The sequence below is a fragment of the Haliaeetus albicilla genome, chromosome Z (assembly GCF_947461875.1).
Source record: "Haliaeetus albicilla chromosome Z, bHalAlb1.1, whole genome shotgun sequence".
NCBI classification, from domain to species: Eukaryota; Metazoa; Chordata; class Aves; order Accipitriformes; family Accipitridae; genus Haliaeetus; species Haliaeetus albicilla.
This window is the reverse complement of record NC_091516.1, coordinates 3617418-3645402: the sequence shown is the minus strand read 5'-3', so window position 1 is coordinate 3645402 and position 27985 is coordinate 3617418. Positions and strand designations below refer to the sequence as shown.

The 27985-nt window shown below is 39.0% G+C and overlaps 1 protein-coding gene across 3 annotated transcripts; it reads left to right on the top strand.

The window, feature by feature from the left end:
- Window positions 1-41: 41 nt before the first annotated feature.
- PAIP1 (poly(A) binding protein interacting protein 1) lies at window positions 42-27985 on the top strand. Of its 3 annotated transcripts, none has more exons than XM_069776329.1 (12): window positions 42-414; window positions 1468-1585; window positions 5361-5542; window positions 10928-11116; window positions 14185-14297; window positions 17048-17159; window positions 18412-18537; window positions 22035-22141; window positions 23519-23636; window positions 23771-23825; window positions 24419-24512; window positions 26622-27985. In XM_069776329.1, exons 2-12 carry the CDS (start codon window positions 1555-1557, stop codon window positions 26713-26715), a joined length of 1221 nt encoding a protein of 406 aa, XP_069632430.1. In that variant the 5' UTR covers window positions 42-414; window positions 1468-1554; the 3' UTR covers window positions 26716-27985. The 3 variants fall into 3 exon arrangements, with proteins under 3 accessions (XP_069632430.1, XP_069632431.1, XP_069632432.1); XM_069776330.1 differs by having other exon boundaries at window positions 42-421; window positions 1476-1585; XM_069776331.1 differs by lacking the exons at window positions 42-414; window positions 1468-1585 and adding an exon at window positions 3560-4106.

Here is a 27985-nt window from a genome sequence, read left to right as displayed (position 1 = left end):
CGGGGTGAGGTGTCCGTCACGTGGCGCCTGCGTGCCGCCGGCGGCTCGCGCTCGTGCTCGTGCCCGCGCCTCCGGCGCCCGCTCGCGCGGCTGAGGGGCGGCCGGGCGGCTCCCCCAGGGGCGGCTTCAGCCGCCGGTCCTGCGCTCTTGCCCGGGGCCGCGGCTCTGGCGAGGGCTTTCCCGAGGGAAGCGGAGGTACCGCGGTCAGGGCCGAAGTCGTCGAAGCCGTTGGGGGAGCCCTGAGGTGTTGGGCGCTGGCAGCAGGCGGGCACGAGCAGCCGCTGGCGCCTTCGCCCCTCAGCCGTGGCGGGCCGCCAGTGACCGGGGCGAGGAGGCGAAGGTCGAGGCGGCCGGCTTGGGAGGAGACTTCCTGAAAGGCGGTTGTTTCACGTGGACAAACGCCGCAGCAGATAGGTGGTATCTTCTTTATTATTGTCGTTATTTCTTGAAATGTGTAACAAAGCGGTCGTCTGGTGTACGTGCTGGACTTAGAGGGGTAGATACAGTACGGGGGGATAACAGAAAAAGAGGAACTCTGGCAGCTGTATAAATAACATGAGTCGATATGTTGTCGTATTTCACATGATCTCTAGTTTCTAGGTATGAGTTAGGCCTTTATTTATTTATTTATTTATTTATTTGTATCGGTGTAACTGTTCTTGCAAAATATGCATTGCCGGAGGTGTCGCACAGCTTCAAGGCTGACAATGAATTACGACTACAAGTGAAGTTAAACACTGAAAACATGAGTCTCTCAGAAGTTATGAATAGGATACCCTACTACTAGATGTTCAGGAGGCTACCATGCTTTTAAATAAATCTGTGGGGAAGATTCCATTTAGAGTTACGGCTTATGTGCTAATATGTGTGCTTTATGTTTTGGCATCAGTTACCATTGACTAGTGTAACAACATGCCCCATCAGTATGATAGGGATCAGCGCAATTCCAATTATTAATAACGTTCAGTTTTAAAAGCTAGAACCAGCCTCCTCCATTTCTCTATTTAGAAATATGTTGTCAGCATAAAAAGAAAAAATTGTAGAAGTGCTTGTGTTCTGAATAGTGACAACGTTGGAGTTTGTGGTTCCTCAGCACCAGGCACTGCAGGTGTGTGCAGTGTTGCTTCTGAATTAACTTTTAGACTATTAGGTAACATGCTTAGGACAAAGCAGGTAACTCCTCTAGTGGCTATTTGTAAGTGGTCATAAGGGCATTTGGTGAAAGTTTTAATCCAGTCATTGGCTGCTTAGGATATGTCTTGCTAGCTTAGCTGTCTCAGGTTTTCTGCTGTTTGGCCTCAGAGGATTGAAGTAATTGACAGGAGTTCAGCCGCTTGGGCCAGAACATTCTAAGCAAAATTTTAGGCGTTGTCTAAAGGGGTTGACTATTGTAGGTAGTATTTGGGATTGTAATTTTGGATTTAGTTGTCTGAAAGACTTTTTTTTTTTCTTTTATTTTTGTTACAGGTGTCTACACTTGGGAGGAGAAATTGGGTTCCCAACCAAACACAGCTGCTCTCATGCAAACTTCGGTAGTGCACCTGTAATGAAAAGATGGATCTGGGATCACATTCCACACTAAATGGTAAGTAGTTGCCAAACAGTCATTAAATTAAGATGATATAGAACATCTGCTAAGTGAAAAGGACTCACATTTATGACCAAAGGTGAAAAGTTGTCTGGGTTCAATAATGATAACCCGAGGCATTTAATTCCTCACAGGTGTATACCTTAAAGAATGAGATTTGCTTTCTTGAAAGACTGGCATATTAAAAAGTAGTGCCAGTATATATTGATGGTTTTCTTAAAGCCTCACCACCCTGAGACCACTGATGGAGGATCTCAACTTCCTTTTTCACATTAATGTAAGCTTTTCATTCTCCTCCAGATAAGGTAAAGTCTACAGATGTGACCAGAAGTCATAATATAGGCTTCAAAGCTGGAGCTGAAATAACACAATAATACTGAATATTTTTAATATAGTTATTTTAGTAGCTAATTTGTGATCTTTAAAGGATTAGTAATACTGCTTAAATCTGGTTTTGACAATTGTTTATAAAAGAGAAGTCTTCCGATTTTTTGAAGACTCATCAAAATCTCCTACATTTGCTCTCATTTCAGTTGCAGAGTATAGATTTGTTAGTTTACCAGTCTTCACTTACAGTAAGGGTCGCCTAGGAACAGTTTTCCCATGAGCCTAATTAATTTTAACTATGTCGCTTTTACTGTCTGGCCAACTTTGTCTCTCACCAAAAATCAGTCCAATCCATGCCTTGAGGAAGTAACAAATATTTTACACCCTAGCTCCGCCTGCCCTCCTTAATAATTAAAACTGGTAAAACGTAGTAATAATCCAAATAGGAACATAACTTCTAAAGATGCTGTTTTACAATACAATTGGATTTTTTTTTAAATACAAGGCAGTGCTATTGTGATTTTTTTTTTTAATAATGTTTCATACATATTTGCATATATTTCACCCCCTCATGAATGATGAACAGAGTTTGACCCAACACCACAAAAGCCATTGACTTTGGCTGTGGAAGGAAGAGGCGGTGAGGCCAGCACAGGCCTGGCTGTTCAGGGAGACTGAATACAAACATTGCCCACAGGATGAGCTGAGGTTGTTCTGGGCACCCCAGGTCTCAGTCACCGTCCTGCACCTTGGAAGCAGATTGCAATCTGCAGTTTGCAAAGCAAGTAGAGCAAGGCTCTGGGCTGAAATTGAACAAAAATAGGTGAATTAAATTGTGAAGGGGCACGCGAATTGCATCATTCGCAATTAATACGATAATATTAGCAAACTGCATTACATGGACAGCCTCCTTCAGTTAGTTCCTGTTGGCATGGAAGGTTTTAAAAATTAAATCAGAAGAGCTTTTGTTCTCACGTCATGCATAAATTATACATGAAAATGCATTATTCTGAACAAACACATTTGTATTGAATAGCCCTAACAGTACAATAATATTGTCACGTTGTTGGCTTAAATTTAGAATTTAGCTTGCAGCTTTCCCCTTTTTTTGCGGCAGCAGCTGTATGCGCACAGCGTAGCATGATGCACGCGTAGCTACAGGTCTCCTACTGAGTGTAGCTGCGGCCTTGGTCTCGTTATGGCCACCTCAGGCTGTTTCTTCCTCTAGGGAAGCGATTGCAAGAGAATAGCGACTTTTTGAAAATGCCGTTTCCAGGCTCCTTGCGGTTTTTGAGGAAGGTGTGACTCGGGTACGGCCGGCAGCCCCGGAACCGGCTGCTGACGCAAGCAAACCCCACGCAGGTCGGTTGCTGCGAGTCGAGCCCGTGCTGGGGTCGGGGGTGAGGAATGCTGACTCATCCGTTCTGAATACGTGACGTTGGCAACGCGGCCCCAAATCCGGGCGAAAGCCTTTAACCCGTGGCAGCCGAGCGGGCCTTGCCGGCGGGGGCAGCTCTCGCCGACAGCCCGCCTGGGGCGGGGCCGCCCGGGCTCCCGCGGCGGGGGGCGGGGCCGCGGCCGCCCGGCGGGCCGCGCTCTCCCGCCGCCGACCCCGCGCCGAGGTTGCTATAGCGACGCGCCCGGCCAAGCCGCGAGGGGGCGCTGTCAGCCGCGGCGGGCCGCGACCACCGTGGCGGTGAAGGTGGGGGTGAAACTGAAAGTGAACGGCTCGGGCCGTGGTGGGGCGTGGCCGGGCTGCGCCCCGCCCCCCTGGGCCCCAGGCGACTTCCGCGCCGGTCGCCGGCTCCCTCCCATGAGCGCTTGAGCCGCCCTCCTCTGAGCATGTCGGAGAGTTTCGACCGAGCTCCAGGTGCTGGCCGAGGCCGAAGCCGGGGCCGAGGATGCGCCGCTCCCTTCGGCAGCGCCGCTCCCTTCGGCGGCGCCGCTCCCTTCGGCGGCGCCGCTCCCTTCGGCGGCGCTGCTCCCTTCGGCGGCGCTGCTCCGTTCAGCGGCGCTGCTCCCTTCAGCGGCGCGGGCGCGTTGGAGAGCGGTGGCGGGGCCCGCCTCAGGGGCAGCGGTTCCCACAGCTCAGTCTTGGCCCAGGAGCAGCATCACCAAACGGGCGGCCTCTTCGCACGGCAGGAACCATTGCGGCCTCCGAAGACGGCGCCGCTGGGCGCCAGCATCGCAGGTACGGGCCGCCGCGCAGCGGCCCCCTCCCCGCCCCTCTGGAGGCCCCCGGTGTCGGGGGGCAGCCCCCTGAAGCCCGCCGCGCTCCCCTCGTTAGCGCGCACCACTCTGCTCCTGCTTCGCTTGTTGCTCCAACTCCCCCCTCCCCGACCCCGCTTCGCTGTCCCACTGAGACTGGAGCCGTGGGGCTTCCCCCCCACCTCCTTCTGGCCTGGCCGTGGGGACGCGTCCTTTTTCCCACCCCCGCATCTAGGGGTAGAGAGGTCAGTGCAGCCTGTGGGCCAACAGTCTGCGCACCCTGGGCACTTGCCCGGCTCCTCTCGGCACTGCAGGGAGATGAGCTGCGTAGGGACACCTGCACCTTTCCTCAGAAGAGGGGTCATGTATCTGGGTTATGGGCCTGTGCCCAGGTAAAGGTGCAATGTTGTATTGCAGTGACTCGCAACACCTCTCTGTCCGTTCCCCGCTTTCTGTGTTCTCACATCTGTGTGTGCTTTTTATCCATCTGTTAATCTGACCACAGGTGGTCTCAGCCTTCATCTTATCAAAGAACTCCAGCCTTAAGGTTTGCCAAAATATAAACCAAACCCACCAGTAACACAAAGCATTGTTTGTTGCTTAGTTTTTTTGGGTAGGTATCGGGTTCTGTTTTCAGGAAACTTAGGAGCTAATCCGTAAAGATATATTTGGAAAATGTGGAAAATAGGGTTTTAAAAAGACTGTTTCATTGGATTTTTTGACAAATGGTGTAGAACAATAATAGGTAAGTGTCTTTGAGGATCATGTTAAAAACTAGTGTTGTTAAAAACTAGCTATGTCTTCCATTTATTGACCTTCCAAGTCTTGCATTTGTATCTGAAATCTGTGAAAAACCCACAAGATGAGCAAGCATACCATAAGCAGGTTTACTAGTTTCTCAGGTTAGCCCTTTTAGAAAACATGTTTTTATGGGAGAGACCACTTTGTCTCTCTTTTTTTTTTTCTCCTTCCTCTCCCCTTTTTGGGTCATTTTTACATGAACATTGTGTTTACTTTCTGTGGTGTAGAAAGACATCTAGGTAGAGTTTGCTAAAGTGAAAACTTTATTGATACTTTAAAAAAACAATAAAAACAATATATTTGAAGTAAACTTGAAAGTTTGTAGTAAAAGTGTATTTAAACTCCAAAAAATTCGGTATTCTGTGTGTACTCTGTGTGAATACATACTAACTAGTTCAGCCATTTCTAAGAAAAGCTGTTAACAAAAACTTTTCAGAACACCTCCAACAGACAGGAATTCCATCTGGATCACAAGATAAAGTTTCGGCTCCTGATTCTGGACCAGCAATGGCTGAACCTCGGGTTGCTGTGGCTCCTGTGGTAACATCAAAGTTGTCTGTTAAAGCACCTGAGTTTTATCCATCAGGATACAACCAGAACTTCAATCAGAACTTCACAGTGAGTGTTTATCTTCTCCTCTCAGTTTATGTCAATTTACTTATATTCAGATTAACAATGTTTACTTGAGATCTGGTATATTAGATAACTTGAATGCTGCATTTGCTGAAGAGATTCCAAAAATTCTGACAGTAACCTCCAGAGTCACAGCCAGAATGTTAAGTGATAATGGGTGAATATTGTAGTGTACATGAGAGCCTTTAGCGTGGGATATTTTGCTAAAGCTTGCTGCAGATAACCACATTCCTTGTTGATTACACCAAGCATTGATTAAACCCAACATCAGAGCAAGCTGTGGTTCTGGTGAGTGCCTCTGTTGTAGTTACATGTATGCTGCATTTTAAGTAAAGGCTTAGCTGTACTTTTATGCAGGTTTCACAGGGTTTTGAAACAAGTATGGGAGAAAAGTTGAACTTTAGTTTCCCTGAGCACAGGCTTTACCTTTCCTAAATTTACTGTGCCATGGGTATGATTGGCCGTGACTGGCTAACTTACTGTACTTTTAATTCCTTCAGTGGTGTTGTATCACCAAAGGGCAAAAAAGTAGGGTTAGGCTCATTCCTAGCAGTTACCTACCCACCAGACTAAGGGCGATCTCAGATCAGTATTTTAGATGCATCATCTAATAAAAGTTGGTACTTCTTATTTTCTACTCCGTTGTCTTCCATGTTATTGCTTTAGTAATTCTCCTCCAGGGAAGATCTGTGTGAATTCTTGGAATATGCTTTTGTTATGCAAGCAGCCAAACTCTGGTACTGTATATAAACAGGTGGGAACTATTACTTTTACAAATACAATTAAGTGATTAAAAAACAATTATACTGAAACAAATAGATTTTGAATAATTTAGAGAAAAATACTTTATTAGAATGCTAAATATGGTGCCTTGGTGTCTTGAAGTCTTTTTCTTACCAGTAAAAATGATATTATCTTAATGTTACCAGCTTTGGCAGCTTACTGAGTAGAATTACTGTCCTGGATAATACAAGCCCATGTAGCCAATATATAACTTAACAAAATGCCAACAGGAACATGCTTCAGTGAGTGCATAATCTAGAGGAAAAATAACTACTTTTCCCCAGTACGTTACATGTTTTCTATAAATAAAGTATTTCAGTTTCAAGACAAAAAAAAAAAAAGCCATTTGGAAAGGGATACATAATGCAGACTTATAAAGTTTTGAGGCCAGCAGTGTTGCTTTTCAGCTGTTTTGCAAAAACATATAACATGTGGCAGTTACTGGTTGCTGTGTTGTAGGAATATGCCATGAATGTGACTCATCTGTTAATAAAAATACCTCTTAAAATGCTAACAAAACCTAGAACATTTATTTGGAAGTATGTTGCAGGGACCTTAATCTAATCAGAATATACTAGGCACAGAGTACTGGTGTTTCAGACTTTCATCCTTCACTATTACAAAGTTTGGGGTTTTTTTAGTGACTAAATTAAATTCATAGTCTGGGCTCACTTGCAATAAAAATAAGAAATGTAGCATGCTTTACTATTATACAGATTTTGACCATGAGTTTTAAAATTTGAATCAAAACAAACTTTTGAGAAACTTCTGTTTTTTCTGACTTGAAATTAACAATTTTTAGCTTTCATTTATAATGTTCCCTGCAATATTTAGATCTGAAAACTCGCATATTAAAATATGTGGTAGTTTTGCTATTAAGCATTTATTGTTTTAGAAATAAAGTGTTGATTTCTTGTTTGATTGTACATTATTGTAATTACTATATGTGTCCATATAACATTTGATTATTATATTAGTTAATTTCCAGTTCTGATACTCAAAACTATCAGTTACCCATGAAGATAGTTTTAAGGGGTACAGCATACAAGACATAGTAGAATTTTCAGAAGAACTTTACCAGGACTTTGGGGAAGAAAGACCTCCATGGAATTCTCTGTTTGCATGCAGCTGTCCACCACATTGGAAGCTGTGGATGTCTGCAGTAGAATGGGTGACTACATTTAGGTTTGGATTGCCAGTAAGAAAGGTCAGACTTGTTCTCTGGCATGGGTGTATGATGGTGATATGGCTGTCACCCCATCAGAAGGGCATAATGATGTTTTCATTTCATGGTTTTAGGAGTGAGATTTGTATTATCTTAGGTGGAATACTTCCCTCCCCCATTTTTTGGTTTTTGGTTTTGGTTTGGTTTTTTTACTGCAGTTAATCTCCAAAAGGAGGCTAAGCAGCCTCAGTGTTGGTTTTATACATTTAGCCAAGCATGGGGGTGCCACTTAACTCGTGCAGCATGGATAGGTGATTTTGTATATGCAAAAGTCTTTGTACTTAAGTTTGCAATAACTTTACTGTAAACTTGTTGAGTGCATATAATCTGAAGGGATTTAAAAAAAGCTTGTTTCTAAGAAGTCTGAAGAGAAATCAAATCAAATGATAAATTATTAGTGAATAAATTCCTAAGTGGAAATGTTGTGGATACTTACCAGGTATAGGAAAGTGGTAATTAGCACGTGTATAGAAACAGATCCTAAGACCAGATTTGGCTCATGGATCTTTTCTATAGACTTTCTGGGTTTTATCTTTATGTAAATCAGAGGAGTTTTAGTACCTTTTTAGCCTTTTTGTTCTTAAGTCTTTAAACTCATGAGCTGACTCTTAGTAAAAGAGTGGCAAATCTATAATCTTTAAACTGGGGACTCTCTTGTTGTGAGTAATGCAGGATTCCATCCTATAGCTATCACACGGAAGGATTAGACAGCCTTAGCTTGACTGAGAAATCATTGAAATTAATGGAATATTTCTAGTTTACTTTCATGGCTTTGAATCATAAATTTGTAATGAATGTATAAACTTACAGCCTCCTGATAGCCAACTGCTGTATAAAAACAAGAGGGATTTGCTTTGTTTTCCTTTAGTTGATAACAGTATGTGGTGCTATTTTCTCTGTTAAATCTTAAAATCTGCCAATGAGAAATGCAAGTGGTTTATGTCTAGAAGTTACCGGACTAAATTTAATTAGCTTTTAAAGTATTGAGTGTTACTATTTTAGCAATATATACCTTTATTATAATGCTTAAATTATTAATTTTTCTTTCCCACTTGTTCTGTTCCCTGGCATAATTACTAAAACCTAGCCTGCTTTTAGAGTTGCATATTTAGTACAGGTAGATGAACGTGATACAGAGTTTAGCCTCTGTGTTTAGACTTTTAATTATAAAATGGGAAGAGGAGTATGAATACAGGGACACCAGTATACCAAATGGTATTGGGGCCCCTTCCAAAACAAGGACATTCTCTTCCAAGACTGAATTCTTATCAGGTGAGTATGAGAGGAAGATACCTTCCTCCCTAAATGAGGATCTCATAACAACCTGATGGCTGTCAGAAAGAGCAGCTGCTTTTACTAGCTACAGCAACTGCATTCCCTGCAACCTCGCTGGAGATTTTTCAGACAGGTTGTCTGGAGAGATGCTAGTTCAGCTGTGTGTGATTAAGCTGCAGTTGTTGCACAATAATGTCATACTTCTGTGGAATAAAATAGTTTTAAGTTTATTGTACAGAACCTTTACTGGGTTATTTGAAATTGCCTACTAAAAGTTTATTTCCTTTAGAGAAATAGAATATTTAGCAAGTTACACATAAGCCTGTTAGCCTTTATTCTTTGGCTTTCTAAGGTCCAGACCATTAGAATCTTAGAATGCTTTAGGTTGGAAAGAACCCCTGAAGTTCCTCCGCTGCACTCCCCAATTCAGAGCAAAACCAACTCGGATCAGGTTGTTGAAGGCTTATCCTTATGAGTAGTAATTTGCCACGATTTCCGTAAACCCATTCTTTTTCCTATAGCTGATAGGCAACATTAAGTAACTTTATCTTTAGTATTATTCACTGGGCAAATACTCTACTTAATTAAACATCATAGGAAATATTTCTAGTTTTTCTTTTCTTGTATTGATGTGTCCCCCATTAGCTTAAGTTTTATACCCTTTTGAGATGGGTCTTTGAAGAATTCTGGAAAATCTGCTTTTTTTTCCCCACACAGGTCATGAAATTAATATCAGTACTTCATTTTCAGCAATGTGTATCTGTTTTTCTCCACAGTTCATATGCAGGTAGTCTTTCACAGATCCATGTTGCTTTACAGTAGAGACTGAGGCATTTTGAAGACAAAGTAAACAACATCCCCTCATTAAGAAAGGGGTGGTGGGGAGAGGGGGAGTATAATTATAAACCTTATCAATGTATTTATGTCCACTGAGTAAAGAAAAAGTTTTTTATATTTAGCTCAATTTTTTATTAGTGATATATCTTAAACCTTTTTCTTGTTGAACAGTAGTTCAGTTGAGAATTCTGATATTCTGTATGTTACCCTTACGTCTTGAATCACTAATTATAAGTCATTTCTTTAGCAGTCCCTCTTAGGCTCTTGCTTGCACTTCTTACAGCTTTGAGATGCTTTTCACAACCTTTTGCGTAGTGTGACAAAGTGTATTATTTGTACTGTGTTATTACTAATGACACTACAAAGTGTGCTGCTTCCTTTGCTATTCCCCTGATACGCTAGCATTATAATCATCCAGAACAGTATTGACTTTAGATACTGTTACATACATGCATTCCTGAATAGACAAAACTTGCAGCCTTCTGTTCCATCAGCGGGAGCATAAACATAGATGAAGTGATATTGTGCTAGCTCATCCTTTCTTTAGGGAGCAGATGTGTTTAGTCTCTGTTTTTTAACCTCAGTAGCTGCAAATTAATGCAATACCTTTTGAATGGTTTTATTTCATGCCTTGTAATCTTTCATCCATTGCCAAAAGATGCAAATTTGCTGACTTTAAAAGATGAGTTTTCTGGCTATACTTTCTACATGGGAACATTACACTGTATTTATTGTATTTCTGTAATTTCTCCCCCTTCTGCATATTTTGGAGCACTATGCATGATGTAAGCCCAACTTTGTTTCAAATTTTCAATTATTTTTCCTTCTACAGTTCATATATCTGCAGCACAATTTGTGTGCACATCAGGAGTGGGTGTTGAGCCTCAGTTTGGTAGTTTTATTCTTAACAGACACACTTACTTATTAGTTTGTTAGTTAATCTTGTACCCAACTTGGCAAACTGTTTGATTTCTTTTTAATCTGTCTTTTGATGTGTTTTGCTGGGAGACCCTAATCTCTATAAAAACAAGTTACCTAGTTCTTGAAGATGATAGGACTACTGGAGCTTTCTGATGCATTGGGGTCTATGGTCTCTAAAAATGTTGAAGTGAACTGTGTAATAAAGATCACTATCGAGTATGCAGAGACTCAAGACTTAAGGGCTATGTGGTTACTTCTGGAGATAGTAAGTGTAACAACATTATTTTAGGTTCCTTTTACATAGTTGGTATATTCTTTCACTACTATAGGATTCTTCCTTTGAAGAGAGATATGATGGCTATCTGACTTTGGCAGAATATGTACAAGACTTCCTGAATCACCTCACCGAGCAACCAGGTTGTTTTGAAACTGAAATAGAGCAGTTTGCCGAAACACTGAATGGCTGGGTCACTGCAGATGAAGCTTTACAAGAACTTGTTGAACTCATCTATCAGCAGGTAGCCTGTGTATTCTGTTTTATAACATGAGTATTATGCCTCGGTTACCTAGTGTCCAAGATAAGCATACTGGTATTATTTGTTATGTAATTGTATCTGCATAGCATTTTAATGGTTTGAATTTTTCTTTTTAGAGTGAAACATATAGGGAAATATTTTGCTCAACAAATTGAAATGGTAGCTAAAGTGTGAGATACCTGGATAGTTGACAAATTTCCCTGTTTCCTTTGTTGTGTATTTGGATCTCCTGCATCACATTAAATTAGATTTGAAATTACAGCACTTTAATTAAAGGGAGTTGTATTTGAATTGCTCTATTTGTATAGTAGAGAATGAAGAAACTCTTCAGCAATGTCAGAGTTGTACATTTTTATTCTGTCCTGCAAAAAATTTCTTCATAATACTAAGATACTTCTAATTCCTTGGTATTTTAAAAAATTAAATTTATACCTACTGTACACATCACCCTTTGGGAAATGCTCCTTTATTGACAGGCTTTCTTCTTCATTTGGAATATACCTATTTCAGAACAGCACAATGGAAGGAGACGAAGGCTTGTCTAATGGTAACTAGGTCCAGTCCCATTGACGGCCATGGAAATGAGGACAGAGACCTTGAGCTGAACTCTGTACTAATTGGGGGAGCCATTGGAAAGAACAGCTTACTATGTGTTGCTTAGCAAATGACCTGCTCTTACTGTCTTTTGGGCTTGCTGCAGAGAATGAAGTCACACTTGTGCTTGCTATTTATTACATTGGGTGTCTCACTTTCCTGGGTTGGTTGCTTTCAAATTCTACCTTGAAGAACGCAAACTCTTACTCACCTTTTAAGCGCAGATACTTGCAGAATATTTTAATCTGGCATATGTAGAAGCTGCATGACTGGTTGGTCATTGTACAGAACTGTAGAGTCTCAAGTTTCTTATTATCGTACAGAATTGATGTACATTTAATTCAGAACCATTTAATTAGATGTTAAGATTACCTGTGCTGTGTTTGGCAGCATCATTCTCCCATCCTTTATTTGAACATGTGGAGGATGGTTAAAACAAGATTAACATATTCCATATAACTTTATTGGAAGAAAAAAAGAATTTATCCTATTTTTAACTTCATATATGTTAAATATATTGACTCTCATTTAATGTAAATCTTTAATGTTGCCTCTCCTCTCTCCTATTTAAAAACAAGTCCACTTTTAGGATTGGCTGTGCCTTCCTGAGCTGCAAAGCATGCAATGTTATCAATCTGAAGTTACATGAAAAATAAAACAGCACAAAAAAGCTGTGCTAGTATCCAAAAGCATCTGATTTTAGTTTGTTGTATGTCAGGATAGGATAGTGGTTGAGTAGAAGTCAACTATGCTTATTATTCTTCTGTCTTGAGCAGAGGCTCAGGTATTTGTGTTTCCTGGCTTATCACAAACCAATTAAAATTGTGGAAGTATATTTATAAGCATCTGCTTCAGTGATGTTAATTTAACCCAACTGAGCAGATTTACAGGTGCTAGGTTTGTGAAAGAAGACGACTAAAATGTAGGAAACCCAGCCTTCCCTTTATCTGTGTGTCAGGTATCTTAGCCTGCCTGTAAGTATTAATTACGTACTTTCCCCTGTTCTTCCTAATCCATTTATGTCTCTGGACAGAGTGAAATACCAGTTCTCTTGTTTTCCAAAAGTTGAATGCCGACTTCGTAGCTTAAGAATCTTGACTGTTGTATAGTTAATACAGTGGATTGTTCCTGTTACAGCAACTAAAATTTCTCAAGATATGTATTGGTAGATTAGCCTTTATGCTTAGATTCCGACTTTTGAGTCAGAGATAAACTGGGATTACCAGCAAAAACAGTTCGGGGAAGATGATATTGCACTGGAATGATTGGTTACTAGGAAGATGTAAGGTGCTTTTGGCCTCTGTGTGCTATGCCAGGTCATAATACCTAAAATATAATTGTTTCAGTATTTGAAGGAACCACAAATACAGACCAACTAATTGGGAAGATAATGTTTAAAAAATACAGATGAGGTTTGAAGAATTTTTGTGTGTGTTTGCTTTGGGGTTTGTTAGGAAAGAGAAGCGTAATTTAAGTGATGTATTTTGCCTTATAAAAAAGGGGACATCTCTTCTAGTCCAAGCAGCTGATTGAACCAAAGCACCAAAACCTCGTTAGCTATTTCACATGCCTCTTACTGGAAAATAAATTCTATTTTATTATCTTAATTACTTAAACCTGTTGTATCTTCTAAAGACACTTCAGATTTTTTCCAGCGACTTTATGCACATAGTACAGTTACATTGAGGGCATATTTTTCTCTGCCTGTGGAAGGTAACTAGCTATAATGCATTGGCATGGTAATACAAGATGCTTTTTTCAAACATTTTTCAAATGTTATGGAATTTCGTTGCTCCCACCTGGTTTTAGATGACAAAAATGTAAATGTTCAACACTAACAGGACTTTTTTTAGAAAAAAGGACCCATCAAGAGCTATTCAGTATAATGATACAGTTTTAACCTCTGAATCAAGATTTTGCTATTCTGCAGATTGCTGGAGCGTGTACAGGAGAAAGTATTTATCTCTACAAGAACTCTTTCCCTGGGCATTCACTATTGCCAAAAATAGGTTCTGGGATAAATTGCTCTTAGACTGAATGAAGAAAACTTTATCATATTTTTGTTTTAAAGTAGTCATTGCTCCTTGAGGGAGTGCATGTCCCTGAAAAAGTGTCTTAATGTCCACTGTTAATTTTTTTGTATAAACAGTTTTTAAGTGACTTTCAGACACTCTTTGGTTGTAGTCACAATGGAGAACACATGGCATAATGGTGGTTGTGTTCCTAAAGCCACAAAATCACAGTATAGTGAACTTCTAAAGTGCTGAAATGCATATAGCAAAGTGTTGATGAGATATTATTTGTCATGTTAATTTTTGTAATAATTTATGTTCTGCTCTTCAGTTGTCTAATAAACTGTTGTTAAATGTAGTTTTCAAAAAAGCTTTTAAACTTATTTCCTGATAGCCTAATCATGAATTTATGAATAATTTATTTTTCCACTTTTATTTTGGAAGGCCACATCTGTCCCAAATTTTTCCTACATGGGAGCACGGTTGTGTAACTATCTATCTCACCATCTAACCATTAGCCCACAAAGTGGGAACTTCCGACAGTTGTTACTTCAAAGGTCAGTATCAGCATCTCATTTTAAGCTTGTTACTTTCTCATGTTACATGTCATCTTATTTTGTATGTAACTCTTAATGTTGTGTGCAAAGGGGTATATATTTAAAATAGACGTTTAGACTGAAGATTATTAAAGCACAAGTACATACTGGACATTGAATACATATCTTTTTAAATATTTTAATTTTTTAAGTATGAAAATAGGACTCAATTCAGAGTTCTGTAGGCTCTTTTGAACTGACTGTCTTAGACTGATCACAAATTACAGGGTAAATTTGAAAGCTAGTCAACTTTAAAAGTATACTAAATGCACATATGTGTACTGTCCTTGTCCTTTGACTCTTGCCAGGACTTACTTTATTGTGTTTTTTTCTTTAATTACTTTTCCAGCTGGATTTGCTGTGTAAGGTTTATTCGTTGATGGATAACTGACTTCATGAAGTAGATGCATAAAATACAGAAGGATAAATTTCTTCAATTTTCAGTTACTACAGAGTTCTAGCGGTTTACGGTTTAATAATGATTAGACTTTGTAGTTGACTAAAATACAACTTTTTTATGTGGATATATTTCCATTTAAATCTTACTGCATGACATTTGAAGGAGTGGTACACTTTAATACTTCAGAATTCTTTAGAAATTACCTTTTTTTTTTTTTTTTTTCCTTTAAGGACTCCTGGCTTCCTAAGTTTCAGGCTTGCTTCTTATTTTAAAAGCTTAACTTAGTCCACCTATGTTTAGGAGCAAAAGTATGATAAACTCAAACAGCAATGCATTCTGATGCTCTCTTATCAAGAGTGGTACCTTATGGAGAAACTGAAAATATTTTTTTTCTTCCCTTGTCCCAAAGCAGATGAGCCTCTTTGCTTTCAAAACTACCACTTTTATCTTCTGGCTTCTTAACTATGTTTGTTACTTGAACATGAAGGAAATCCTTGTTAATGTTGGAATATCTCGTTCCTTGTTTTTAAAGCCAACCCAGTAGGTAACATTCATTTTAGCACCCTGAAGCCATGAATTCAAAGTTGCTTATGTTTTTATTGCTAATATGGATGGAATGTGGGAGGTGGGAGGAAGGGGGATAAACAACCTAACAATATGACCACCAAGAACTCCTCTTCTGTTTCTCAGCCCAAGTTTCTACCTTACATTTTGTATATCAGCTCCTTAGACTTTTCAGTTTCTCCAGTGTTTCTTAATCCATTACATAGCCATTGAGAATACATTAGAAGTTGTCTGGCTTTCCTTCTATTTCAAATATTTTTTAATTCTGTTTTTGAACTGGTATGTAAACTTGTATATTTTTGGCACAGTTGTTGAATACTAGAAAAATTGTCTCACTGCCATGTTACCTTAATCTTCTGTATTTCCATGTATATCTAAATTTTAGAATCATAGAATGGTTTGAGTTGGAAAGAACCTTAAAGATCATCTAGTTCCAACCCCCGTGACATGGGCAGGGACACTTTCTGCTAGACCAGGTTGCTCAAAGCCCCATCCAGCTTGGCCTTGAACACTTCCAGGGATGGGGCATCCACAGCTTCTCTGGACAACCTGTTCCAGTGCCTCACCACCCTCACTGTGAAGAACTTCTTACTTACCTCTAATGTAAATCTACCTTCTTTCAGTTTAAAGCCATTACCCCTCATCCTGTCACTACACTCCCTGGTAAAGGCTCCCTCCCCACCTTTCCTGTAGGCCCCATTGTGGCACTGGAAGGCTGCTGTAAGGTCTCCCCAGAGCCTTCCCTTCTCCAGGCTAAACTGTCTCAGCTTGTCCTCACAGGGCAGGTGCCTCAGCCCTCTGGTCATTGTTGTGGCCCTCCTCTGGACCTGCTTAAGCAGGTCCATGTTTTTCTTATGTTGGGGGCCACAGAGCTGAACGCAGTACTCCAGGTGGGGTCTCACGAGAGTGGAGTAGAGAGGCAGAATCATCTCCCTTGACTTGCTGACCATGTTGCTTTTGATTGCAGCCCAGGATAGGGTGGGCTTTCTGGGCAGCTAACGCTTGTTGCCAGCTCATACTCAGTTTTTCATCCACCAATACCCCGAAGTCCTTCTCTGCAGGACTGCTCTCAATGCACTCATTCCCGAGCCTGTATTTTTTGCTTGGGATTGCCCTGACCCACGCGCAGGACCTTGCACTTGGCCTTGTTGTACTTCATGAGGTTTGTGTGGGCGTACCTCTCGAGCCTGTCAAGGTCCCTCTGGATGGGATCCCTTCCCTCTAGAGTATCAACCGCACCACTCGGCTTGGTGTTGTCATGAATTACACATTACTGTCACTTAAAATGGTGAGATAAAGAGTTTTATCAAGTAACTGTAAAGGCATCTAAGACAATGTGTGCAGCACCCTGAAGGTGGGAAAACGTCTTTGAGAGTGTATCTACTTTATTTCTGTGGACATTTGGCTGCCTGTGTTAAACTTCCTGGACCCATATTCTAATATATAAACTGTGTAACTGTCCTTTAATTTTTACATATTGTAATTTGCTCTGTTTCATTTTTCTGTCTCGGATATCTCAGTGCTTGAAAACATAAATCATGTAATCATATGTATTCATCTAAAAGGATGCAAATCCATGGTGTCTTTGTGAAGTCCTCTCATTTAATTCACAAATCATACTTCCAGGTATTCAGCATGTAGCAGTTTTAATGCAGTTCATAAGTTCTTAGCATTCTGTTAAATAAATAGCATGTTACGTGTGTTGGGATGTCTACAGATGATGTGACTTTTGTTTTAATATTTACAGGTGTCGAACGGAGTATGAAAACAGGGATGAAGCTACCAGAGGAGATGAGACTACTCGAAAACAATTTCATGCCTTTGTGTTGTTCTTAGCTGAACTTTACCTTAACCTAGAGGTAAGAGGAAAGTTGCATGTCAGGTGGTTCTTCATTAACTTCTTTTGTTGTGTTTAGGTGAACACTGAAATGGAATATAATTTGAGGTGTTTTTCTAAAGGGAGAAGGGAATAAAGTAAAATAACTTTAGAACATGTTCATTATAATATGTGTCCAAGAAACAGATAAACAAAAAAGGACAAGATCGTTAGAAGTGTATAAAGATTTTTAAAAAAGTGTAAAAATTCATAAAAAGAATGAACCATAAATCACCTTTGGAATGAAGCTTTTGGTATTTTCTTCTGACTGGCAAAACCCCAAGATGATTATACTTAACCAACAGAGGAAGTCTTACAACCTAGCAGAAGCATCAGTATCAATAACCCATGTAATTCAGTATTCAGCCACTAATAGGAGCTATTTTCAAACCCTTCTGGAAGATGTGGAAATCGTCAAAATGAGCAATTAAAAATACAGACCTTTAGAGATACTTCTTCTGAAGGTTGAGTCCTTGGCTTATGCATGAAGCATGAAATCTTGTGTTTAGATTGGTTTTTTGTATCTGTGATATGTACACAAAAGTGTATGTACACTTAAAACTTCTTTGACTCATACCTGTGAGTTCAGTAAGTTCAGTAACTGCTGTAGTGTACTTAAAAATATATTTTTGACTACATTATTTCAATGGTTTGATTTAAGAAGACACTATAAAAATGTTCTTCTTGCATGAGGAAAGAAAATAATTCTCTGACTTTTTGATTTCTATTCATAAGTGGGCCTTGAAATCTGTTTTTCACTTGCTAGAAGTAAAAAAGATTTGCAGAGGGTTTTGGGGGAGGGGGAGTTGTCCAGTTCTGTGCAGTATACCATTTATTTTTAAACCATTTTCTACAATTTTTTAAATACATAAAGAGCACCTTGCAGAAGTAAGCCACTACAGCTGTAGAGAATACATAATGTAGTATGGGAAAGAGCATGGGGTTCTGAGAATTTGGAATTTTGTGGAACATTTGTCAGGCATTTGGTAGCTTTTCTTATAATGTATTAACAAAGAAACAAAATGCTAGACGTGCGTTGTTATGTATATGTCAGAATTGTAAGGTTATTACTCAAAGTGTGTGTTCTAAAATAGTTACAGTATTTGGCATGTTCTTCCAACTAAAGAGCTAAACTATGTTGATCACAAACCAAATCATACAGCATTCAAGAGAGAAAATGTGACTAAATTTCTAAAACTTAACTCTTTTAAATGTTTTTTATATATATTTTGCAGATTAAAGGAACAAAGGGACAGGTAATGCGAGCAGAAATTCTTCAAGAAGGCCTTCGGGAATTACTAAATGCACTCTTCTCTAATCCTGTGGACAGTAATTTGATATGTGCAGTGAAACTGCTGAAGGTGAGACAGTAATTTTAAAAGAAAAAAAACGAAGTTTTTTAACCTTCCTACCTTTGGGAGCAGTGGGGGAAACTGCAAATGAGGAAGTGTTTATAGGGGTTTGTGCATTACATCATTAGCAGAGCAAGCTGTACTTTTTTTTCCTTAGTACCATTATGAAATTGAGACAAAAAAGTAACATACTGTTCTAAAAGTAAAATGCAAGGCCATTTGTGTACATACAAGAGGAGTAGAACTGAAGCTAATGGGCAAAGGAGTAAGCAGTCCATTCAGGTCTCCGTTTGCTGCTTCTGGTGTGGGAGAAAACTGTAACCAACTTGAATGAATTGTGGGGCTTTGGGTATGTTCTCTGTTCTGAAGGACACTCAGCAGTTAAGGTCTACCACTTCTTGTAGCAAAAAGTTCTTGATACCAGTTATGTTATACTGTATTGTCTGCATCATTACTACTGTAGAAATACATACATTTCTCTTTCATAATGAAAACAAAGCTCTTTGCTCTTAAGTTTTACTTTTTCTTAAAAAATTGTTGGCCTCTATGCAGGGAGAAACTTTTGTCTTCCCTAGCCATGGTGATAGCTGGGAAAAAACAGTTTCTTTTAGGAATGAAGGTTAAAAGTTAAACAGTATTTTACTGGAGTCGTAGTTTCTGGGGTTTCGTGGTTGGTTGGGTTTTCCTCATTCTCGCTTCCTCCCACTCCACTATTTCTTAGACTCTTCTATCTTGAATTCCAATTCTGGCAGCTTCTTTTGATATGGTAAATGGGGAATAGGGAAGAGAAGTTTTACATCTCCCAAGTTAAACCCTTCATTTGAAGGTTGAATGTTTAAGCAGGTTGCTTCATAGCAAATGTGAGGTTGTGTTGAACGAGGACATTTAGTCCTGTGGTCAATCCATGCATTGGTAATGCTTCCCTGAGGCAAGGCCCACTGAAGAACCTTTCAAAAAGGCAGTATGCTGCTGGTTTTGGCTGGGATAGAGTTAATTTTCTTCATAGTAGCTAGCATGGGGCTCTGTTTTGGATTTGTGCTAAAAACAGTGTTGGTAATGCCAAGATATTTTCGTTACTGCTAAGCAGTACTTACACGGAGTCAAGGCATTTTCTGCTTCTCACACCATCCCACCAGCAAGTAGGCTGGGGGTGCACAAGAAGTTGGGAGGAGACACAGCTGGGACAGCTGACTCCAGCTGACCAGAGGGGTATTCCAGACCATAGGACATCATGCTCAGTATATAAAGCTGGGGGAAGAAGGAGGAAGGGGGGATGCTGAGAGTGATGGTGTTTGTCTTCCCAAGTAACTGTTAGGTGTCGTGGAGCCCTGCTTTCTTGGAGATGACTGAACATCTGCCTGCCCATGGGAAGTGGTGAATGAATTCCTTGGTTTGCTTTGCTTGTGTGTGCGGCTTTTGCTCTACCTGTTAAACTGTCTTTATCTCAGCTCATGAGTTTTCTCACTTTTAGCCTTCTGATTCTCTCCCCATTCCACTGTGAGGGAGGTGAGTGAGCAGCTGTGTGGTGCTTAGTTGCTGGATGGGGTTAAACCACAACAGTCCTTCTTGGCACCCAACGTGGGGCACAAAGGGTTTGGGATAACAACAGATTTGATTGGAATCAAGCCATAGTAGCTTTGAGGTGCACCTGTTCCAGCGTGGCCTTATCCATGGGTGACAATGCCTTCAGAGATATACCCACAGCCACAGTCCCTTCAGAAGTAAACCTGCTCCAACATGGCTTTACCCATGGCTGCAGTTCCCTCCAGGGGTGTACCTGCTCTGTCATGGGCTTGTCCATGGCCACACGCTTTGAGGTGCTCCAGTGTGACCTCATGCACAGCCACTGATGCTTTAAGGTGTACCTGCTGCAGCATGGAGTTCTCCCTGGGCCACAATCCCTTCAGAGGTATATCTGCTGTGGCACAGACATAACCATGGCCACAGATGGTTCAGCGTGTCCTGCTTCCACATGGGCTCATCCACATGTCACAGTACCTTTGAACAGCAGTGATACCCTGGCCATCTGCCAGCCCAGGTGCATTGCCATTGCTGTTATCAAAATGTTCCCAGGCACAGCAGAGTAAGATGATAAGCAGTACAGCAAGCAGTGGAAGCAAAAAGCAGCTACTAATGAGCACTAAACTGTAATATACAATAAGGCAAGCAAGCCCCATGAAGCACAGGAGCCTGCCAACTAAAAGCTAAACAGCAGTAACAGCTATAAGTTTCATCTAGCACATACACAAATCAGGAAACTTTGCAGTGCTGCTGGTTTTTATAGTTGTTTCTCCAGAGAAGGTGGAGGTCTCACTATTTCTGTGGATATTCTTGGAATATTTATTTGATTTCACAGCATCCATTCTAAAATAAACCTAAATTATTTTAAGACACGTTGCTAAATCTGAAAGGTGTTACAGAACAGAGGTTGGTGGGTTTTTTTTAATGCAAGTGTTTTCTGACATCTTACAGTATCTACACATGTTGGAGTACATCTGTAGCTAGATTGGGCTACCTCATGAAACCTTGGTTTCACTACTGAAGCAATAAATGTCTCCTGTTGTCTTCTCCATTTAATATAGTGACAGATACAGGTTTTTCACCTGTTTGCTTTGCAATATGTTTATTTTTAATTAAACCTTCTTGGTGCTATTATCTCATTATTGAGGATCAAGTTAGGACTGCAGTATAAAACTGGGAGTACCAAACAAGCACTGACTAAGATGCTTGCTTTTACCTTTGAATTTTATTCCCTTGTATCATCAGGTGCCATTCCAAGCATTTTGGATCATTAATATTTATGCTGAGTAGACCAGGAATTGCTATTAACTTTGATCATAGTGGCAAACTTAATTTTTCTGATTTAACTCCTACTTTGCAATTATTGGGCAATGAAGCACCTATTCTTAACATAAAAGGCTTCTATTCACAGCAGTTCTAGACTGCCTGCTGCTAATGCTCTCTGAGCAGCAGCTTCAGCCTCGCAGATTTTATGTATTAAAATTTGGGTTGGCTTGGTCAGATAGTTCTTGGCTCCTCTTGTATATACCCAGATGAAGTTCTCTGGTATGGCTGATACTAGCTAAGTTGACTGAAGTGTTTGTAAAGTTTATTAAACTGTTTGTTATTCTCAGGTAAGCTGGTGGCATCATCTGCAAAAATAAGGTCTCCTTTTTTGTAGCATGTACTTAAGTAAGAGCTGACAAATGTTACTGAAGAGTTGTTTCAAAATCGTATTTCAAGACTGAAAGGAGAGAGGTGGCTGTGAACTTCTAAGTAACATAAACATTGGACATAGAGTTACCAGTTTAATCTACAAGGTCTATTAATCTATTTGGCAAAAAGATGTAGGCAGTTGGGAGGTTCAGCCCTCATGTATTCACACAATGTATCTAAATGTTCTGAATTGTTACAGAATCTTTTCTGTTGACAGTTTCTTAAAGTTCTGTAATTTTCTAAAAAAAAAACAAACAAAAAAAAAACCAACCCTAATCCCTTGTCTTTAGTTGACAGGCTCAGTTTTAGAAGATGCCTGGAAAGAAAAAGGAAAGAATGATATGGAGGAAATGATTCAGAGAATTGAAAATGTTGTGTTGGATGCAAACTGTAGCAGGTGAGAAGATAAATTTGTGTGCAATGTTTTGATTTTATATTAAACAGAACACCTTGAAAATCTTCAAGAATAATGAACATGTCCAAAACGTTATCTTAAAAACTTGTATTTATGAAAAGTAAGGTGATGCTTGGGTCACTTCCATTTTTAAAAAAAAAAGTATTTTTTCAGTTGAGGTTTGAGGGGGTTGGGGTATTTTTGTTTGGTTGGTTTTGTATTTTATCTTTTAATGGAGGTGCATGTTGCACTTTGGTTGGGGGTTTTTTTTATAAGCCTTTTAGTCCTTGAAATCTTCCATAAGTGCTTTAGGCACTAAGAGGAACTATATATACAAAGAGACAATAGTGGCCATATCTCATAGTTTATACTTTTAAATCTGAATCTAACAGTATTAAATATGTAACAATATTAAATATATACAAATTGCTACAAAGGTAAAGGCAAAATGGAATATGCTTTGTGGTTGGGGTTTTTTTCCTGGAGAGTATACCTTTTTGGCAGGGTCTTGCTGCAGTCTGGAAAAAAATGAGTGGTTGGCTAATGTATTCTGCTTCTCAATTTGCAGTCAACTGTGTGTATGAGGTTCTCTGATTCTGCTGTACTTCATTCTCAGCTTCTTGTAAACTTACTAAAAACGTATGGAGGGTTCAGACACTGTGTGACCTGATCTCTTCCCATATGGAGGGAGGCCAACAGGTAGCTCATAGCATCTGTAGGTTGTAATTGGACTGCCTCTAGAGAGGATGAGGAAGATTTTGCTTCAGGAACCAGAGAAAATGGATAGCACAAGCTGTGACTTCAAAGACACAGAAGCACAAACTTATTTTAATAGAGAAAACAACTGAAGACTTATTTATTTCTTAATGATTTCTCCATGGACTTGCTTAAAAGAAGAATGCAATTTCTATTATTTTAGGGATGAAATGGGTGGTGGTATTTTCTCATGTTGACTGCAAAATTTCAGTGTGATTAAGAGGCCTAAAGTTAGAAGCATAAATTAGATGATTAAAATACAATTTGAAGATCATCCCAGTTTTTCCCAGTACTACCCTTTTATCAGAAAAGGATTTGTTACTCAACTTGTGCTGCAGGTTTGGTATCTTGATGAAAACTATAGCAATTTCTGTTTCATGTGGGCTCCTTAATTTACCACAGAGGAGGTGGAGAGGGTGAGTATATCATAATTGACACATAAAGCATCTAGACTTGCAGGGAAAAAAATTAACTCAAAATTATCTGCAGACTGGACCAAACTTTGTCCTGTTTAGAGCTTTTGGGGAAGGGATTTCACTATCTAGTATTTGCAATATAAGAGAAGCCCAATTTCTTGCTTAGCACAAAACATTCTAAATTTTGTAGTGCTTCTCTTTATTTCAGAGATGTGAAACATACGCTTCTGAAACTAGTAGAACTGCGATCAAGTAACTGGGGTAGAGTTCATGGAACTTCTCCACATAGAGAAGCTACCCCTGAAAATGACCCAAACTATTTTATGGTAAGAATATACATACACTTCAGTTCCTTAATTTAATGTGAATTTAATTTGATTTGTAGACAGTCACATTGCTGAAAACTACAAACAGCTGTCTCTCTGAATGCATATAATTTTCTGTATGACTTTATTCTTAGAATGAACCAACATTTTACACTTCTGATGGCGTTCCTTTCACTGCAGCAGATCCAGGTATGTCACAAGCTTAGCGTATGTGTCTTCTCAGTCTTCTTTAAGAAGTTGTAATTAAGTTTATGTCCTGCTGAAGTACATGAAGTTGTTCTTCAAACATCTGAAACTCATACAACTTCAAAAGCAAAAATTATGTCTGAATCCCTGGCTTTGTGTAACATGTGCCTTATTCTTTATTAAAAGAAGGTAAATGTTTGAAATGAAGAATATGTATTTGAGTTCGTAAGGTTCAGAAGAATTTGTGCCATAGTCCTCAGCACTTGATGTCTCCAGGAAGCCAGAAATCTTCAAGTCTTTATTTGTCCATTGTTAGTAGCAAAAGGGTTTGTTTCTTCCTTGATTTCTTTGTTTTCTGTAATCTGAGCACAATGCAGCATGACATCATTTGAGATAGACATCTGTGACTTTACCATTCTCTGGGAAGATGAGGTTGGTTGATGTCCTGACAAAACACTGTAGCAGGTGTTTTTTTCTATAATGTGTTTCATGCCTTTTAAGGTTTCATTAAATAGGCTATTTTCAAACTGTATAGATGTATGTTAATTTAGAGGACTAGTCTTATATATTTCTCAGTCTAATTTTTACTTTGCCAGATTACCAAGAAAAATATCAAGAGCTGCTTGAAAGAGAGGATTTCTTTCCAGATTATGAAGAAAATGGAACAGATCTATTGGCACCTGGAGATCCGTATGTTTTCTTTTTGAGTGACAGGTTTTTTTAATACCAGCTATTTTTACTGCAGACTTTGGAATCCAATATTGATAAAAAGGAAACTAAATAATATTATTTAGCTTTACAGTGGAATTTATGTATTTGAAGGTGTGTAAGCTGGTTTGTAATCACACAAGTTTGAAAAAAATTTTATATTTATCCAGCTGAGTCGGGTAATTAAATTTCAGATATTTATGCACACATACAAACATATTCTCTTCTGCATCTAAAAAAAAAAATAAATTTGTAAGCAAAACGAAGCACCAGATCTTCAAGTGTTGGTAGTGAGGAAACCTGAATTCATTTGACTGATGCATACACACATCCCAGCTAGACATGATTACAGAATTTTCAGAGTCTTTCAAAGGGAGGAGGTTGTTAAGTTTCTCTCCTCAGGATAAGTACTATTCCCTCAATTAAATGGTTATTCAGTATTCCTGTAGAACAAGGAAAGCAACCTAATTGCAAAGGGGGAAGCAACAGATGGGAATGTAGTCTGACTTTCTGACACTGGTTTATAAGAATTGAATAGGAAAGCAGTAAAAGAAATATGGTCTAAAATAAACCACTCTGAGCTTTGTACTCACCTGGTTGAAGGAGGACTTTCAGATCATGATTTGATACCTAAGAACGTATTTGGTGTTGTGTTCATGTGTGATAAGAATGCTGGCCTGCATTTATATTTTTGTTAGTAAGTTAGAAAACTTTCAGAAACCTAGCTGAGGGGAGTGGCAAGAACTTTGGAAGATAAATTAGAGATGTCATCAGAAATCAACAAGCTCATATTGAGGGGAGGGGAAAAGAACAAATTAAATACAAAATGGAGACAGCAGTTAATAACCAGCAAATATGAAGAGTGACATATGGAAGACTGTGAGTCAAACTTCATGCAAGGTGACTGTGGAACCTTCTTTGTTGAAGGCTTAAGAAAAGCCTAGACAAATGTATGCTGATCTTCTGTCAGCTGTTTCTCATGACTGATGTCAGGGAGAAGGGTTCTGTGTTGAGTCTCTTCTCAAGTCTATGCTTCTACAAGAAGGAAGGAACAAATAAAATAAATGTGTAGACTGCTTCTTTAATGCACGATGCTGAAGGCAAAATACTTCCCTTACACATTTCTGTAGCATTTACTGTGTTTTTATGTGAAACATTTATGGCCTCTGTGTAGGTGTCACATTCTGATTTCCTTGTTTGGGACTAAGGCACGGAAGATGATAAACTGAGCACCTGAAATTAATGCACACTTTTTGAGAGTCAGTAGCTTCTGACTGTTTTTTTAAGGCTGTTTAGAATTACATACACTATCGTGTTCAAGCTACAACTCCGTTGTCCTAGTTTATGGTGATGAACACTCCAGTTGGACCAACAGAAAACAAGGAACACTCAAGTTACTTCCCAGTAATTGTGGAGATAAAGCAAGCTGAAGTTATGCCCATCTGATAGCCTCCACTCTGTGCAATACTTATTACCATTAATGGGATCCAGTCTTTTCTGTGACCTAAATAAGACAGATCTTTTCCAGAAGACTGGTTACCATATCATAGAAGGTAATACAATGCAGATGCAATAGGGAGGTGAATTAAGGTTGCCCTCTTTCATATATCAACAAATAGGAATGCAGGTTTTCTACATAAATATATTCTTTGACTGGTGTGCAACCAAGACAGTTGATGCAGTATCGAACTAGGATGTTGGCCAACCAAAAATTATGCTAATATGATGCTAATTATGTTTTTTGCAAATAGAACAGTACAGATGCGTTGTTAAATTCTGGGAAGCTTGGATTGCATTATTGCATTTGCTATCATCTCAAGAACTATTTCTGTCTTTTAAACTGTGGACAGCATAAGATGATTAAAATGGTGACAAATAATGTAGCTATTTGTACATATCTATGCTGCTTTGAGGTTTCTGTTTATTTATTTTCCTAGTACCCATGATTCTTTTCCTCTTCATCCCCTCTAAGAAAATGTCATAGTTAACTGCTGTTTATAAAGCTGTGTTTTATTCTTGACATCTACATAAATTATGCTGAAAATCTGTACGTAAGCATAACATCTTCAGTGATTTTTTTTTTTCTTTTAGGTATTTTGATTACATTGATGACGAGATGGATCCAGAAATTGAAGAAGCATTTGAGAAGTTCTGTCTAGAATCAGAACATAAGAGAAAACAGTGAGATGTTGCACACTAACATTAGTTTATTAAGCCAGTTTAGGTATGGTTAGAACACGGGGATATAAAACATTTGTACCAAAATAAGGAACTTGAGTTTCTCCAAGTACTAAAGGTATACAATTTCCATTTTGTTTAACAGAATCTGCCAAAAATTGTAAACTTATGCCCTGTAACTTAAAATGTTGTGTATATATCATAGTTTATTTTATGTACAGGTATATGAACAATGTTTTGGCTGCAATAAAAATTATTTTAGAATTATCATAACTGAAATTAAAATTGACTGGGAACTGCCCCATAAAATTTGCCTTGAGGGAGAAAGGGGAAGAATAACTTGATTAAATTTAATTGCTTGCTTGCTTGCTTGCTTGTTCTAGTATATATTGGGATTTAATCATTCTTTTTACCAGGATACCTAGTTTTAGGTTTTGGTTTGTGGGGTTTCTTGGGGCTTTTGGGTTGTTTTTTTTCCTGTAGATCACAATCATGACAAGTGCTTTGTGAAGGTTTTGTTTTGTGGGGGTTTTTTTGTTTCGTTTATTTCCTTTTTCTTCCTGTTCCAAAACTCATATGGGTGAGGTCCAGACTTTTTTTTCCTGGAATAAACCTGTTATATGTTGATGTGTGAAACAGCAAGCAGTAGTTTGGAAGTTGGGTGCTTTCTAGCTCTTTGGTTCGGATAAGCTTACTTTCAACTTGTACAAGCAAAAATTATCCTTTAATTTGTCGTGTTCTTCAAGACTACATGAATATAGTTACGGTTTAACCCATGCTTCTCAACAGTATGTGCAGTGCTCAATATATATATATCTTTTTTTAATGTATCTAACATGTCTAACCTTCCGGCAACCCTTGTAACTTTCTCTATTCTTCTAATTTTATGTAGTTTGATTTAATTTTGTAGTTGGAGTGAATTCATATATTTCATTAATGTTAACATTTTGAACCCCATATAATCATGTTTGTTTTCCTAGTATGCTCCATTGTTGTTGTTGCCAAACTCAGTTGTACTGTTTCCTGTTATCTGTTACTGGTTAGACTGAGTAGAACCCCTTACCAAAAACAAATGGAACTATTTCTGAAAAGTTGGCTACTATAAAGAACACGTTGTAAATACGCATGTAAATAATTCTGTTAATATTTCACTGTTATTTGTTTGGTTAAATAACTTGTGCATCTGCTAATAGAGTGAGCGCTGACTGTTTTCTGTGTGTTTATTTAACATACTTATTTAGGCTGGAGTTTTGGAAAATAAAATTTAATAAGCTTTG

Excerpts from the sequence above, each read along its gene's own strand:
- PAIP1 (XM_069776331.1), top strand. The coding sequence starts at position 3,758 with ATGTCGGAGAGTTTCGACCGAGCTCCAGGTGCTGGCCGAGGCCGAAGC. Across the intron at positions 5,543-10,927 it reads ACTTCAATCAGAACTTCACA|GATTCTTCCTTTGAAGAGAG; the intron begins GTGAGTGTTTAT and ends TCACTACTATAG. Across the intron at positions 23,826-24,418 it reads TTTCACTGCAGCAGATCCAG|ATTACCAAGAAAAATATCAA; the intron begins GTATGTCACAAG and ends TTACTTTGCCAG.